Source organism: Acinonyx jubatus, chromosome D3 (genome assembly GCF_027475565.1).
Source record: "Acinonyx jubatus isolate Ajub_Pintada_27869175 chromosome D3, VMU_Ajub_asm_v1.0, whole genome shotgun sequence".
NCBI lineage: Eukaryota > Metazoa > Chordata > Mammalia > Carnivora > Felidae > Acinonyx > Acinonyx jubatus.
The window spans coordinates 55,652,241-55,666,382 of record NC_069392.1 but is presented as its reverse complement, the minus strand read 5'-3'; the positions used below and the strand labels follow the sequence as shown (position 1 = coordinate 55,666,382).

At 37.6% G+C, this 14,142-nt stretch overlaps 1 protein-coding gene across 3 annotated transcripts in view; it reads left to right on the top strand.

Annotated features, from left to right (window-relative positions):
- RPRD1A (regulation of nuclear pre-mRNA domain containing 1A) overlaps positions 1-14,142 on the top strand; it is a 68,293-nt gene that overhangs the window by 42,669 nt on the left and 11,482 nt on the right. The window contains exon 7 of one of the 3 annotated variants that reach the window (XM_015082336.3): positions 566-3,509. The exons of the other annotated variants lie outside the window; for them this stretch is intronic. Within the exon in view, the coding sequence (XP_014937822.1) occupies positions 566-604 (39 nt within the window). The 3' untranslated portion in view covers positions 605-3,509. Of the gene's footprint in view, positions 1-565; positions 3,510-14,142 lie in introns of those variants that run through there. 3 annotated transcript variants of the gene reach the window in all.

Sequence of the window (14,142 nt, the reverse complement as noted above, 5' to 3'; positions counted from 1 at the left end):
GCCCCTTGCTGTTTGTGCTATTTAAATTAGTTAAAATTAGGAGCCTGGGTGGCTCAGTCAGCTAAGCATCTGACTCTTGATTTTGATTCAGGTCATGATTTCAGTTTGTGGGTTTGAGCCCCGCGTCAGGCTCTGCTCTGATGCTCTGGAGCCTGCTTGGGATTCTCTCTCTGCTTGCTCTCTTAAAATAAATAAACTAAAAAAAGAATAATTAATATTAAATAAAACAAAGTTTAAATCCTCAGCACTATCCAGATTTCAGATGCACAATAGCCTCATGTGGCTTTTGGCTACTTTGTTGGATAGTGTAGATACAAAACATTTTCATTGTCACAGAAAGTTCTGTTTGTAATGATTGATCAGCCTTGCTTAAAAGATAGGTATAGATAAAATGGAGAGATATATGAGAAATGAAGAAGTTTTATTTACTATATATAAAATATGTAATAGCTCTGCTCTAATAGAAGAAATGCAGTTGGTGCCCCCTATGGCAGTATTCTTAGAAGGCAGATCCTGAACAGGAATTGAAGAGAGGAACCACATCTTGGCATTTACTCTTCTTCAGGTGGGAGCGTTTACACAAATGCTCTTTGCCCCACATTGAACACCTGGAAGCAGGAGGTTGGAACTAAGAGTGCTCCAGTGGAAACAACCAGGAGGGTCAGCTCCTGTGCATCTCCTTTCTTGGACCAGATTGCAGTGGTGAGGAACCTCTCTGTGTGGGATCTTGGAGCAGAGGAAAAGCAGTGTTCCTTCTGCCTGGTGAGGCCCAGGAGTGATGGTGATCATCTGTATCTGGAAAACCACTCACTGCTGTAATCCATGTTGGATCTTGCCCACTTTACTGACAACCCAGGCAGGTTGTACTTACAGTCTGTAGTTACATAAGATAATATCACCAGAACCACCAAGCATTTTCAGAAAGACAATATATAAGTAGAATCAGAGGGAAGAAATTTCCCCTAGGAAATAGTTCCATAGAAACCTGTCTCCTTTTCTCTCTCTCTCTCCCTCTCCCTTTCAAAGTAAGTAAACTTGAGGGGAAAAAAGGATGCACCTGGTGGCTCGGTCAGTTAAATGTCCGACTCTTGATTTCAGCCCAGGTCTTGATCTCATGGTTCATGGGATCAGGCCCTGTGTCAGGCACTGTGCTGACCATGTGGCCTGCTTGGGATTTTCTCTCCCTCTCCCCCTGCCACTCCCCTCAGCCACGGTCTCCCTCAAAATAAATAAATAAACTTTAGAAAAAAGAAAACCCAGCATTGTGATGTGCTGAAAATGTCTAAACACTTGGAGGTCCCAGCCCGCCCCTAATGCGTAGCCATCAGTAGATAGAGTGTCCTCATAGCCCTGTTAGGGAAAGCTCTCTACTTTTTTTATTCTTATCAACAAAGGAATGGTTGGGAATTCTAGGCAAGTAAGCAAGCAAACTATAAGCAATAGCATTAAAGTCATAATGGCTGTAAAATGGGAGTATAAGACAAAACAGTGGGACAAGTGAGCTACTTTGTGAGATTCTGAAAAAGTAAAGCTACCGATGAAGTTTAAACTTAATATAGTAAGTCAGTGCTCCATCCTTCCATGTAATGCATTCCTAAAAATGTGAATAAAAGTAAATGACATTTTAGAACAAAATTTTTGTAAGTATTGGTCCGGTTTTTATTTGTAGCTCTATGAGGTAGACAACTATAGTTACACATGTTTTACAAATGAGAACACTGAGGCTCAGAAATATTAACATATTCCAAGGAAATTTGAAAAATCCATTCAAATGAATACATTAAAACCACTTGGCTCCTGAGAACATTTTCATACATTTTCTTTTGTCTTATGAAAATCATAGATTTGAAACATTATTGTAAACTGTAATAAAAAATGGGGGCGGGGAGCGCCTGGGTGGCTAAGTCAGTTAAGCATCCCAACTCTTGCTCTTGGCTCAGGTCATGATCTCTTGGTTTCATGAGATTGAGCCCCATGTCAGACTCTGTGCTGACAGTGTGGAGCTTGCTTGGGATTCTGTCTCTCCCTCTCTCTGCCCCTCTCCCCCCCCCCCCCCCCTTCTGTCTCTCACTCAAAATAAGTAAACAAAAAAAATTTTATCTTGAAAAACAGTTAATAGCCATACTGTATGTACAAATTTACATTCTACTTGGATATCTTAGTCTTCAGTGAATAGAGTATGGATTTAGAATAATGAACCTAGAACTTAAGGGTTATGGGTTCTAGAATTTACTATATGAACTTGAAGAAATTGTATAGTATCAAACCTGTTCTTTTCTCAACCTTAGGATGTAGATGTATTATAAGGTCTATTAACGTTCTAAAGTTCAGTGCTCTTGACTTTTCCCCCTATTCCTTATGTTATACTTGGGAATTTCTAAGTACTTTATCTTAATTCAACTTATAAAAGCAATATGCCATTTTCTTCATACAGTAGTCTCCCAGCATAAAAACAATACATGTTTATTATAGAAAGTAGGGGCGCCTGGCTGGCTCAGTCGGTAGAGCATGTGACTCTTCATCTTAGGGTTGTGAGTTCAAGTCCCACATTGGGCGTGGAGCCTACTTAAAAGGAGAAGAAAAAATCCAGAAAATACTGAAAAATAACAAAAAAACATTCACTGGTTTACATGAACCAGTGAAAACATTTAATTAATATTTTGATGTACTTGTTCCACTCTTTTGTTTTTAAGTAGTTGTGTATATTCAGTTTCATTTTTTTAAATTGTGTAAGTGATTTTCTAAACATTGACAGCTGCTGGCCAGCATTTATTTATTTATTTTTTTGTTTGTTTGTTTCCTTCATTTCAAATAGGAGTGGAGCTTTAAGGGGGAAAAAGACCATTTATCCATATTAAGTTAAATAAGTTATACCTGTTGGACCTATTTAAAGACCTAGGTCTCTGTGACAAAATTGTGGAGGAATATGTACTATCAAGAATATTTAAATTTTAATAAAAGTCATTGCCTCTTTATGTCTGATTCCTTCAGCACACCATTGTAATTAGGGGAGTAGTGGTATTACTTGTAACTATGCCATTTAATTTATCCACTTCTTGCTTTTGAAGTAAGATTTGTGTTAGAACTAGAACTTAAGTCTTGATAATTTTAATACCATTGCACACATCAGACTTGTTCAAGTAAAATGTGAACCTCTCACGTAGTTCAGTAAATGAAAAGTTTAAGGAGAACTGTGCATCATTTATACTAACAGTCTCCTAGAGCTCTGTCAGACTTAACTTCCTAACATGAGAATTCTTTTTTAAGCATCTCCTGAATCTGGTCGTGCTTAGATCAGTTTTTGGAGAAAGTAACTGCTTCAGAGCCAAGCCTTTTCTTCTTGGAACCTTTCTAAGATCCAGTCATCTGACTCTAATATAAAGTAATATTCTTGGGAGGTTTTAGGATTAATAAGCAATACATTTATTTAACAATACATTTTAAAACAATGCACATACAACAAAATGCATAGATATTAAGGCAGCTCATTATCAGTAAACGATCAATTTGATGACTTACTAGATGCTAGACCTAACATGCTGCAGTTAATATGTTTTGTATTCTAATTCTTCATAAAATTCTAGTTACCATTTGACTTTTGGGAATATGGTTAAGTGTGTTTAGGGTTTTTTTATTTAAAAAAAAAAGGAGTGTTCATGAAAATCAGGAAGATTATAGAATACGAGAAGAACATAGACGTTGTTAACCTTTTTTGAGTTGCCAGCATCTTTGAAAAATCCACATATGCACATAAATTTGCTTACAACTTCAGTTGAATTAGGGCCACCTCTGAGATGAACAGTGATTCACAGTTTAATGACCTTTGCTCCTTAACCAGTGCAAAATTAATGGGATCTGTGGGAATCTTGCATTACTTTCTCTGCTTAAAAACTTCCAGTTATTTCCTCCTAAACTCACTGCATCAATACAGTTAGGACATGGCTTGGCATCACTTCATGAGAGAAAGCACTGGTCATGTAGCAGTTAGCATTGTGACGTAGCTGGTATAAACAGTGTTAAGCTACACCAAGTTTTCAGAATATGCCAAGTAAGTTCTGTTTCTTTGAAAGCTGGTTCAGTCACAGCTGGGTTTCTGTATTCAACTCTGGATTGCACATTGGCTAATGGAATTAACTACAGTGTATCCAGAGGTAGGGGCCAGGATGGCAAAGAAATAGAAACACAATACCTTGGAGAACAGTTGAAGGAAATGGGGAATATCAGAGATCAGACTTGTGCTACCTATCTTCACATGCTTTGAAAACTATCAGAAGAGATGAGTTAGGTTTAGGCAAGAGCGCAAAACTAGGACCAGTGGGTATGTTACAGGTGACAAGACCATTCTGCTAGTTAGAAATGACAATATGAAAGAACTATTAAAGTAATGAGTTTCAGCCTCTGCCGTCTGTATCTACAGCAAACACAGCCCAACTCCTGGCCAGATTAAGATAAAACCTCACAATAAAGGCCTACTTACCCCAGTTCCTGATAAGTTCAGCTTTTGAAAAAATTACAGGGCATGTCAGAAGTCACGAAACGGTCTGAAGAGACAAAACAGATTCATGTAGGACACAACTTTTGGAGATGTCAGACCAGGCGTTTAAAGTAACCGATTAATATGTTAATAACTCTAATGGAAAAGTAGGTACCATGCTAGAAATGAGAAACAATGACAAATGAGTGCCTTTGGTGGTCACCTCGGTAGATTGGACATTGCTGGGGAAATGACCTATCAGCTATGTAATAGGTCAATAGAAATTTCCAAACAAATGCAAAAAGGAAAAAAAAAGCCCAACACAGAAGATTCAAGAATTATGGTAACATTTTGGAAAGATGTCATGCATATTCTTGGAACACCAGGAGAACAATTGAAGCAGAAGTATTTGAAGAAGTAATGACCAAGAATTTTCAAAATTAATGACTGACATCAAACCACTGATTAGGAAATTCCAAGAACAAATACGAGGCAGGATTACAAAAAACGAAACAAAACAACAAACCCACAGTCTACACTTAGACATATCTTCTTCAAACTGTAGAAAACCGAGATAAAACCTTGAAAGAACTGGGGCAAGGGATACCTCTTACCTATAGGATGAGAATTAGAGAAGGTTTCTCAGCTGAACCACTCAAGGAAGAAGGAAAGAGGAATGAAAAGTGTTGAAAGAAAACATCACCAACCTAAAATTCTATATCCAATTAAACTATTCTTCAAGAATGAAGGTTAAATAAAGTAGTGCATTTGCTGTTGGAAGTTGTCAAGAAGAGGTTGAATGACCAGGACAGGAGAAATGTTGGGTCTCTTGTTTGTATTCTATATATAAACTATTAGCCCTGCGAGATGGTAGGATGTATTCATCAAAAATGTGTTTCAGTGATTTTGAGGAATTTTACAAAGCAGATTCTGCTCTTGGAGCTTTGCCCTGGACATGAGCATATTAAGGGTTGGAGCACGGATGTAGCTAAGAAACTTAGTTTTTGCTTCAAAACAGCCCAGAATCTCTGAGTTATGGTCTGCCTGTTAAAACCTTGTGCAGCAGTGTTCCATGAGACACCCAATTTGGGAAGCCCCAGATTAGCTGATCTTTATGACCCTGAGAGTCATTCTTTAGTAACCGGATAATACATACTAAGGGAGTGAGGCTAAAAACTTGACAGGAAGATGAGAATAAAGATAGCATGACTAAGTCTACTTCCTCATTTAAACTTTAGTACAAATAGAAAAAATCACCTTGATTGTTATAGCTCATTTACTTAAATTTCTTCTCCCCACTTGGTTTTTAAAATTTATTTATTTTGAGAGCGTGAGCAGGGAAGGGGCAGAGAGAGGAGAATCCCAAGCAGACTCCTCATTGTCAGTGCAGAGCTTGATGGCATGAACTGTGAGATCATGACCTGAGCCAAAATCAAGAGTTTGACACTTAACTGACTGCCACCCAGGCAACCCTCCTTACTTCATTTTTAAGTTGTTTAATAAATAGAATCAGCCTAAGTTATATGCTATTAGCTTCTGGACAGCCTCTTCCCCACCAAAGTCAAAACATTATCAGCAGGTTCTGCTTTCCTGGAATATTCGTCATCATTCCTAATTGGACTAGCCCCTTGTGTCTTTTCCCTTGTGTCTTTGTGTTGCTGTTTTTTATTGGTCTCTTGTGTTTAAAAACATTAATAGGCCCATGTGCTATAATTCATAAGAAAAGGACAACTCTCCACTATTGGGAATTCCAGAGATTTTTTTTTTAATTTCTGTTTTTGAGAGAGAGACTGTGTGAAAGAGGAGGGGCAGAGAAAGAGAGAGAGGGAGGGAGATGCAGAATCTGAGCTGTTGACACAGAGCCCATGGCAGGGCTCGAACTCCTGAGCCAGCATATTGAAGTCTGAGCCAAAGTCAGATGCTTAACCGACTGAGCCACCAGGCGCCCCCTCCAGAGATGTTTTAATGGCAGAAATAGACTACCTAATACAAGTCACGATTCGTTTAGTTACAGCATTTTGATTTATGGATATGAATTAGCCCTGTCACTGTGGTGGTCCTGTATTTGGCATTAAGTAGCTTTCAGTTGGATAACCTACTTCAGAATACCCATCCCATTAATAATTCCAAGATATGAAAGGCAGGGTAGCTTAATGGTTAAGCATGAAGACTCTGAACCCAGACTGTCTAGGTTTGAATTCCTTTTTGCTCCTTAATCTGTTGACTTTGAGGAAGTTTCTTAATCAATGGTTGATTGTGCTCTAGTTTCATTATATGTAGTGCATGGTTAATAATTCTACTTATGAAGATTAAATGGATCACTTAGAACAATGATTGGCATTTAGTAAGTATATCAAAATTTTAGTTAGGGTCACAGTATACTAAATTACATCTAGAAATACATAAACTTAATTATAACAGTATCCTCATTACAAGTTAGCATTGATTTTCCAAAACTCAGTTGCCAGCCAGGTGTGGGCATTGGGTTCCTTGCAGAAAAATTAGTCCCTGAGTAAACTGTCTTTTCCACTTGTTTGCTAACAATTTAGAAGGCTAATGAACCTTTGCAGTAATAGAATTGAAACTTAACAGGTGGAAATTGCTCATTTCAAGGATATTTTTAAAGTAAAATCTGTCTTTAGAAAACTTATTTAAGAGAATGATAGTGAGCCTTCAAAGGATGTCAGAGGGTGTGTAGAGGTTATTCATTTACCCTAAGTATTTCCCATTAAATGGTAAAGCTGCACACTGTCAGGGAAAAATAACTCCATCAGAGAGGACTGGGATGTGAGAAGAAATGAGAGAGGATTTGATACCTGTGTTTTATATTTTAAAAAAATTATCAAAAGCAGGATTGGATTCCAAGCTAAATTTGGGTATTTTTATTTATTAAAATTTTTTTTTAATGTTTATTTTGAGGAGAGAGAGAGGGAGTATGAGTGAAGGAGGGGCAGAGAGAGAGGGAAACACAGAATCCAAAGCAGGTTCCAGGCTGCGTGCTGTCAGCACAGAGCATGATGTGGGACTTGAACTCACAAACCGTGAGATCATGACCTGAGCTGAAGTTGGACACTGAACCAACTGAGCCACCCAGGTACCCCTGGGTATTTGTTTTTAGAAGATAAGTTAGAGCAAACCACTGAGAGCTTCCCTCTTTCTCCTAGAGATGGCAACCGACTTGACTAATCAGTCTCCAGAAAGTCCCCAACATCATGGAATTTTTTTTGCCTTAAAAGAAAAAAACTGCCCTTTTTTGGGTTTTTATTAACTTTTTGTATCCTAGGAAAGAGATCCAATCTGAGAACCAAAATGAAATAAATTATAGTGGATCCTGAAAAATGAGAATCAAAGCTTATAGTTTAATTGAAGAGAGAGGCTTAAGAAAAATGTTTGTGTTAACTTTTTAAGAGAGGCAAAGGACATAAATACATGTCAAAGAACAAAACCATTTAGGGGTTTGCAAGAGAACAAAAGGAACCACGATTGTGAAAGTGGGGTTCTGTAATAGATTATGTCTCGATATTTATTTTGAGTGAAGATAACTAGCCTTATCTTCAGCATTAGTTCTTTTGTGACCCAAGAATTCACTTAATTCTCAAATATTTAGTTATAATAAGGACTAATAATAATGATAAAATAGAGAAATTTTAAATAGAACTGAATCATATTTCAGTCTAATGATACATATATTGAGATATACAGGGAGAAATTAAATTGCTTAGATATTTGTCTTCTGGAATATGTTGGAAATAAGGAGTTATGAGAATACTACAACCCTATCTCTATCTTTAAGAAATACTTTAGGGGTGGGGTGGTCTTTAACCATCATGCTCAGATGTTCCTGTTTTCTTTGCTGAAAAAATATCCTAGTATATCTTTTTTATTTTTATTGGGTGTTTTCCAGTCCCATCATAATGTTCTACTTGAAAGGGATGCTGAAGATTGATTTTACAGGGGTGTCTGGGTAGCTCAGTTGATTAAAGTGTCCGATTTCACTTTGTTTTGTGAGTTTGAGCCCTGCGTCAGGCACTGTGCTGACAGCTCATAGCCTGGAACCTGCTTCAGATTCTGTGTCCCCCTCTCTATCTGCCTCTCCCCTGCTCTCACCCTGTCTCTCTCTCAAAAATAAATATTAAAAAAATTTTTTTAAAGATTGATTTTACAAATGAAAAGTGAGAGAATGACTTCTCAAAGCCCTGTTTTCAGAGCATTCTGAAACCTGGACTCTGCTCAAACTTGCATCCTACAAACACTGCACAATTTGCTCACTAGAATCGGGATTTGGTTTCCTTGCTTGATGCATTCTTCCTGCTACAGCGGCTCTCAGGAAGTGTATAGGGAGCAGGGGGCTGTGACCTGGTAGGCATGATGCTTGTAGTTGTTGACCATGGTTTTTAATGACCGCATGTGGAAGCAGTTGAAATTCTCCCAAGTCTTTTTTTATTTTATTTTATTTTTAAATAATTTATTGACAAGTTAGCTAACATACAGTGTATACAGTGTACTTTTTGGCTTCAGGAGTAGATTCCCGTGATTCATCACTTACATACATCCCAAGTCTTTTTTTTAAAAAGTCACAGTCAAGGCACAAGAGAGGAATTATTCGTAGCATATGCAAGAAAAAGGCAGCCATATAAATATTTAAATTCAAAAAATAGTTAAAACATTGAAAGCAATTGGAATTTTGAACAACTGTATGTGGGTCAGCCCTAAAATGAATAAGAACAAATTTTGGGACATTTGTTTTCTTTGCACTTCATAATTTAAAAACTTGTGCATTAACTTATTTAATCCTCACAACTCTATAAAATAAGTACCCCTATTTTATAAAGAAAGCATTTCAGGCTTAGGTAATACTAGGGAGTCTTGCATAAAATCGTTTGGTAGTAAATTGAGGAAGCAGTACTTGCACCCAGATCTTCTCACCTCATGCCCAGAAATATTGACTGGGACCTGTTCATACCCAGTGCTCTGCTGGATGCAAAGTGTGTTTCCACTAGTAAACCCTATAGTAGTATTTAAGTTCAGAAATAACTCTAATAGTAGCAGAACATAGGAAGTTAGTGTGAGACTAAAGTAGAAAAAGTTCCTGTGGCAGTGTCTGGCGTTGAAGTAGGTCTTTTAAAATGGGGAAGATTGGACACTCAATATACACTCAGCTGTAAAGAAAGCGTTTTCTTAAGGTTCAGATTAACCCACTTTGAGTGTACACAAGGCAGATCAGACCTCCTGATTCATTAATGTTGAAGTACTCCGTGCTGTAGTTTTCAGTCCTTGGGATGGAGACAGACAGGTGTGTGTCTGTAAATGAAAAAACACAGAGATAGTTTCAGTAAATTAAAGACAGAAATATGGGCCTTGTTAAAATGAAGGAAATAATGAAGGAGATGTAAATGACTTATATAAAGTTGACAGGAGTGAGTTGTAAAGCATTCATTCCCAAGGTGATACTCATGCCATGCTGGTGCCTGAGAACATTTATTCTAGTAGTTGTGTTTATTTCAGTGTGTGAGTTAAATCCAAAGTAGCCCAACAGAGCTGATTAAAAGTTGGAAGAGGGTATGAGGAAGCCTGGGGTTCTGAAAAAAATCTATCTTGATGTAGAGTTTGGGATACATAACATATACACTAGCAAGAGTATAGTGTGTACTTAATACACTTATGGGGACACCCAACTAGCTCAGTCAGTGGAGTGTGTGACTCTTGATCCTGGGGTCATGAGTTCAAGCCCCACATTGGTCGTAGAGACTACTTTTAAAAACTAGTTCTGGGTTTAAGTTGTGTCTCATTTAATATATTGTAGGGGGTATCTGGGTGGCTCAGTCAGTTAAGCATCTGACTTTTGTTCTGTTCAGGTCATAATCTCACAGTTAGTGAGTTTGAGTCCCACATTGGGCTCCATGTTGACAGTGCAGAGTCTACTTGTGATTCTCTGTCTCCTTCTCTCTCTGTCCCTCCCCTGCTCACTCTCCATCTCTCTCTTCTCTCTCTCTCTCTCTTTCTCTCTCTTAAAATTAAATAAAATATTATAAATAGCTGTTGGCTAAACAAAGGTGGTTACGATGGAAAAGAGGGCAGAATTTGTAGAGGAAAAAGATGTAAAGTTTGCCTCTGGTTAATTTAAGTATGTTATTTGTTCCTAGTAGAAAAACACTCAGGTAAATTTTTTTATTTATATCCTCTTCTCAAAACTTTTAGAGGATGTAACTCAACCATTATATGAAGAAAAGATCTGTATTTTCTTGCTTATGAATATTGCATTTCTTCAGAAACGTGTATATATATTTGTGTGAAAGGGCTTTAGCCATTCAGATGATTCAAATTTTTTTCTATTATTTTTTGGTGTTCTCATTCATCAACGTTTTAAGTGTATCCTATATGTAGTATGGGAATAGTTAGCATGTCAAAGCAGGATGTTGTTGAGTGGTCAACAAACAGTAGTGAAAGTTCAGTGTGGGAGAAGTAATCAGGGAAGTTTCATTTGGACGGCTTGGGGTTTAAGCTGGCACTTGAAGGATGGATAAAAATGGGATGAGGATCCTGGACAGGTAAAAGAGGAATAATTTGGACAAAAGATTCTAAAGATGTACCATTTTTGACTTCACAAAAATTTTGTATCCAGATCAGGCTTAGTATTATACAGTTCCTCATATTTTTATTAATAAATTTAGTATATTACTCTTATTCAGAATCTGAAATTGCAATTGGTTTTGCAATATTCTTAGCAAATCTGCATCAGAATGAATAATACAAATGGTATTCTACAAAACATCTTGAAAAATTTTTGATTATATCATCCTTTTGCATGCTGATTGTTGTAGCATTTGACCAAGAATAACTAAGGTCTATTAGTTTATTATTCATTAATTTTGATGAATGTTATTAAACAAAATGTGTTGTATGGCTGGCTTCTGGCATTTATAACTCGAGCAATTTATGCTTAGTCTTCTAATTCTTAGTTTTTTCATCCATAAAACAAGGATAGTGATACCTCTTGCAGGATTTTTGTGAAGTTTAAGATAAGAATGTATGCAAAGTGGCTTTGGTAATCTGTGAAAATATTTAATTTGTCCATTAGACTTCTTTTTAAATAAACTATTTTAGGCAATTTTAAGTTCACAGAAAAGCTATGAAGATAGTACAGAGTTCTCATATAGCCTATATCCATTTTCCCTTATTTTTTAATGTTTATTTTTTTGAGAGAGAGAGATACAGTGTGCATGGAGGAGGGGCAAAAAGAGAGGGAGACACAGAATCTGAAGCAGGCTCCAGGTTCTGAGCTGTCAGCGCAGAGCCCATCACAGGGCTCGAACTCATGAACTGTGAGATAATGATCTGAGCCAAAGTTGGACACTCAACCAACTGAGCCACCGACTGCCCCTCCCTTATTGTTAATATTTTATATTAGTATGGTACATTTGCCACAGTTGGTGAACCAATATAGATATATTTTATTAACTAAATTCCATAATTTTTTCAAATTTTACCTAATGCCCTTTTTCTATTCCAGAATCCCATTTGGGTTATCACATTACATTTAATTGTCATGTCTCTTTAGTCTCTTGGCTGTGACACTTTTTTAGACCTTCCTTGTGTTTGATGACCTTCATAGTTTGGGGGAATATTGCTAAGGGATTTTTAGCATGTCCCTCTGTTGGGATTTGTCTGATGTTTTTCTTAAAATTAGACTGGAGTTCATGCATTTTGGAAAGGAAGAGCACAGACATAAATTGTCAATTGCATCACATTTTATCAGGGATACTTACTCTCAAATGACTAATCAGTGTTGATGTGCCCTTGATCACCTGGCTGAGGCAGTATTTGTCAGGCTTCTTCATTGTAAACTTAGTTGATTTTTTCTCTTTTCATACTCTACTCTTGAGAAATAAGTCACCGTATGCAGCCCACACTTGAGCAGTGGCAATCCATTAAACTTTTCAAGTTTGAAATGCTTTAAATGGATCTTTTTGAAATCTCAAATTACAACCAATTTGAATTGAATTCTCGTAAGAACTTGGAGAGCAGATATTTTGAGTTGGTTAAGTATGATTGCTGAGTTCTTCAGATGATGAACATAAATGGTATATTGTTCTTCTGAGGGCTGGATAGTCCTAGTCACAGTACACGAAGCATGTGTTGGGAAAATTAGTATTTCCCTGAGGAAAAAAAGTTCCAACCTTTCCATGTATATACTTTCCTGATTAACTTTGACTGCTTTTTTCATTTCTTTTTAATACTGGGAACATTTCTGCCTTCCGTCGTTAGCCTACTTCTCTTTCTTCTTGTATGTCTGATTCCCAGCCAAGGATGGGAGGGGACAAGCCATATTCTTGGTGCACATTAGAATCATAGGATGTAGTGTGGTATGGTAGATAATTCAGGAAATCAGGTTTGTAGAGATTTGTTTGTTTTGAAACCACAAAAACCAGAGTTTGACAAAATCTTGGCTGATGGTGGATATGCAAAAGATAGAGTTGTGTTAGGGTGAGGCAAAATGGCTTAAAATGACTCAGAAACATTTCTGTATACACCCATGTAGGCTTAATGGGCCATAGACTTTTATTTACTGCTGCCCAAGCCGAAATCTTACTTCCAGTTCGGAATGCTAGAAACCACATTTCCATTTCCAAGTACCTGCTATCAGAAGTCCTCAAGGGTAACTCACACTTCACATGATGAAAACTGTACTGTTTATCTTCCCCAAAGGAGTGTCTGCCTATTTTTGCCATTTTAGGTAACAACACCTCCATCTAGCCACTGATGAAGCCTGAAACTTCTTCATTCCTCACATCAGAACTACAACCAGTGCTGCTGAGTTTTCTTTTTTCTTTTTTTTTTTTAACATTTATTTATTATTGACAGAGAGAGAGAGAGAAACAGAGCAGGAGCGGGGGAGGGGCAGAGAGAGAGGGAGACACAGAATCCAAAGCAGGCTCCAAGCTCTGAGCTGTCAGCACAGAGCCTGACACGGGGCTTGAACTCACAGACGGCGAGATCGTGACCTGAGCCAAAGTTGGACGCTCAACCGACTGAGCCACCCAGGCGCCCCCTGAGTTTTCTTACTACACATTGTTTTTGTCTTTTTAATTAAGGTATTATGTGCATCCAATGTAGTGTGTGAAGTGCATTGCTATTTGACGAACGGTGTGATTTGTGCAGTGCTCTACCGCTACAGGCTTGGTCCAGGCCCTAGTCTTTCTTTCTTAGACATTTGCTGTCAACTCCTGATTGGGATTCTTCCTCAGGTTCATCCTCTTCTATACTATATCCAGACTAATTCTCTCATGACTTAAATGTGACTGTATTTGGTAATGGAACTAATTTCTTCACTTTGCACCATGCACTGTCTAATAGTGACTTGTCGTGCTCCTGTCATGCTTTTTATCCTCTCTAGCCTGTTATCTTGCTGTTCCCGTAATCCTGTTGTATTCTCTTCACCTATCCTTAATTCTGAAAACCCTCCCTGAACTGTGGTAAAGTCCTCCATCCTCCAGTTCTCGTATGTCATAGCGGTTTTCACCTCTGATGGAACATCTTATACTTTATTGTAATTACTCATTTGTTTGCATGCTTATTAAATTGTATGTTCTTCTCGGTAAGGGTTATGATTCATCTTTGTGTTCCCAGGATAGTGACTGGCACCTTCTATAGTAGATACTCAAGAAATG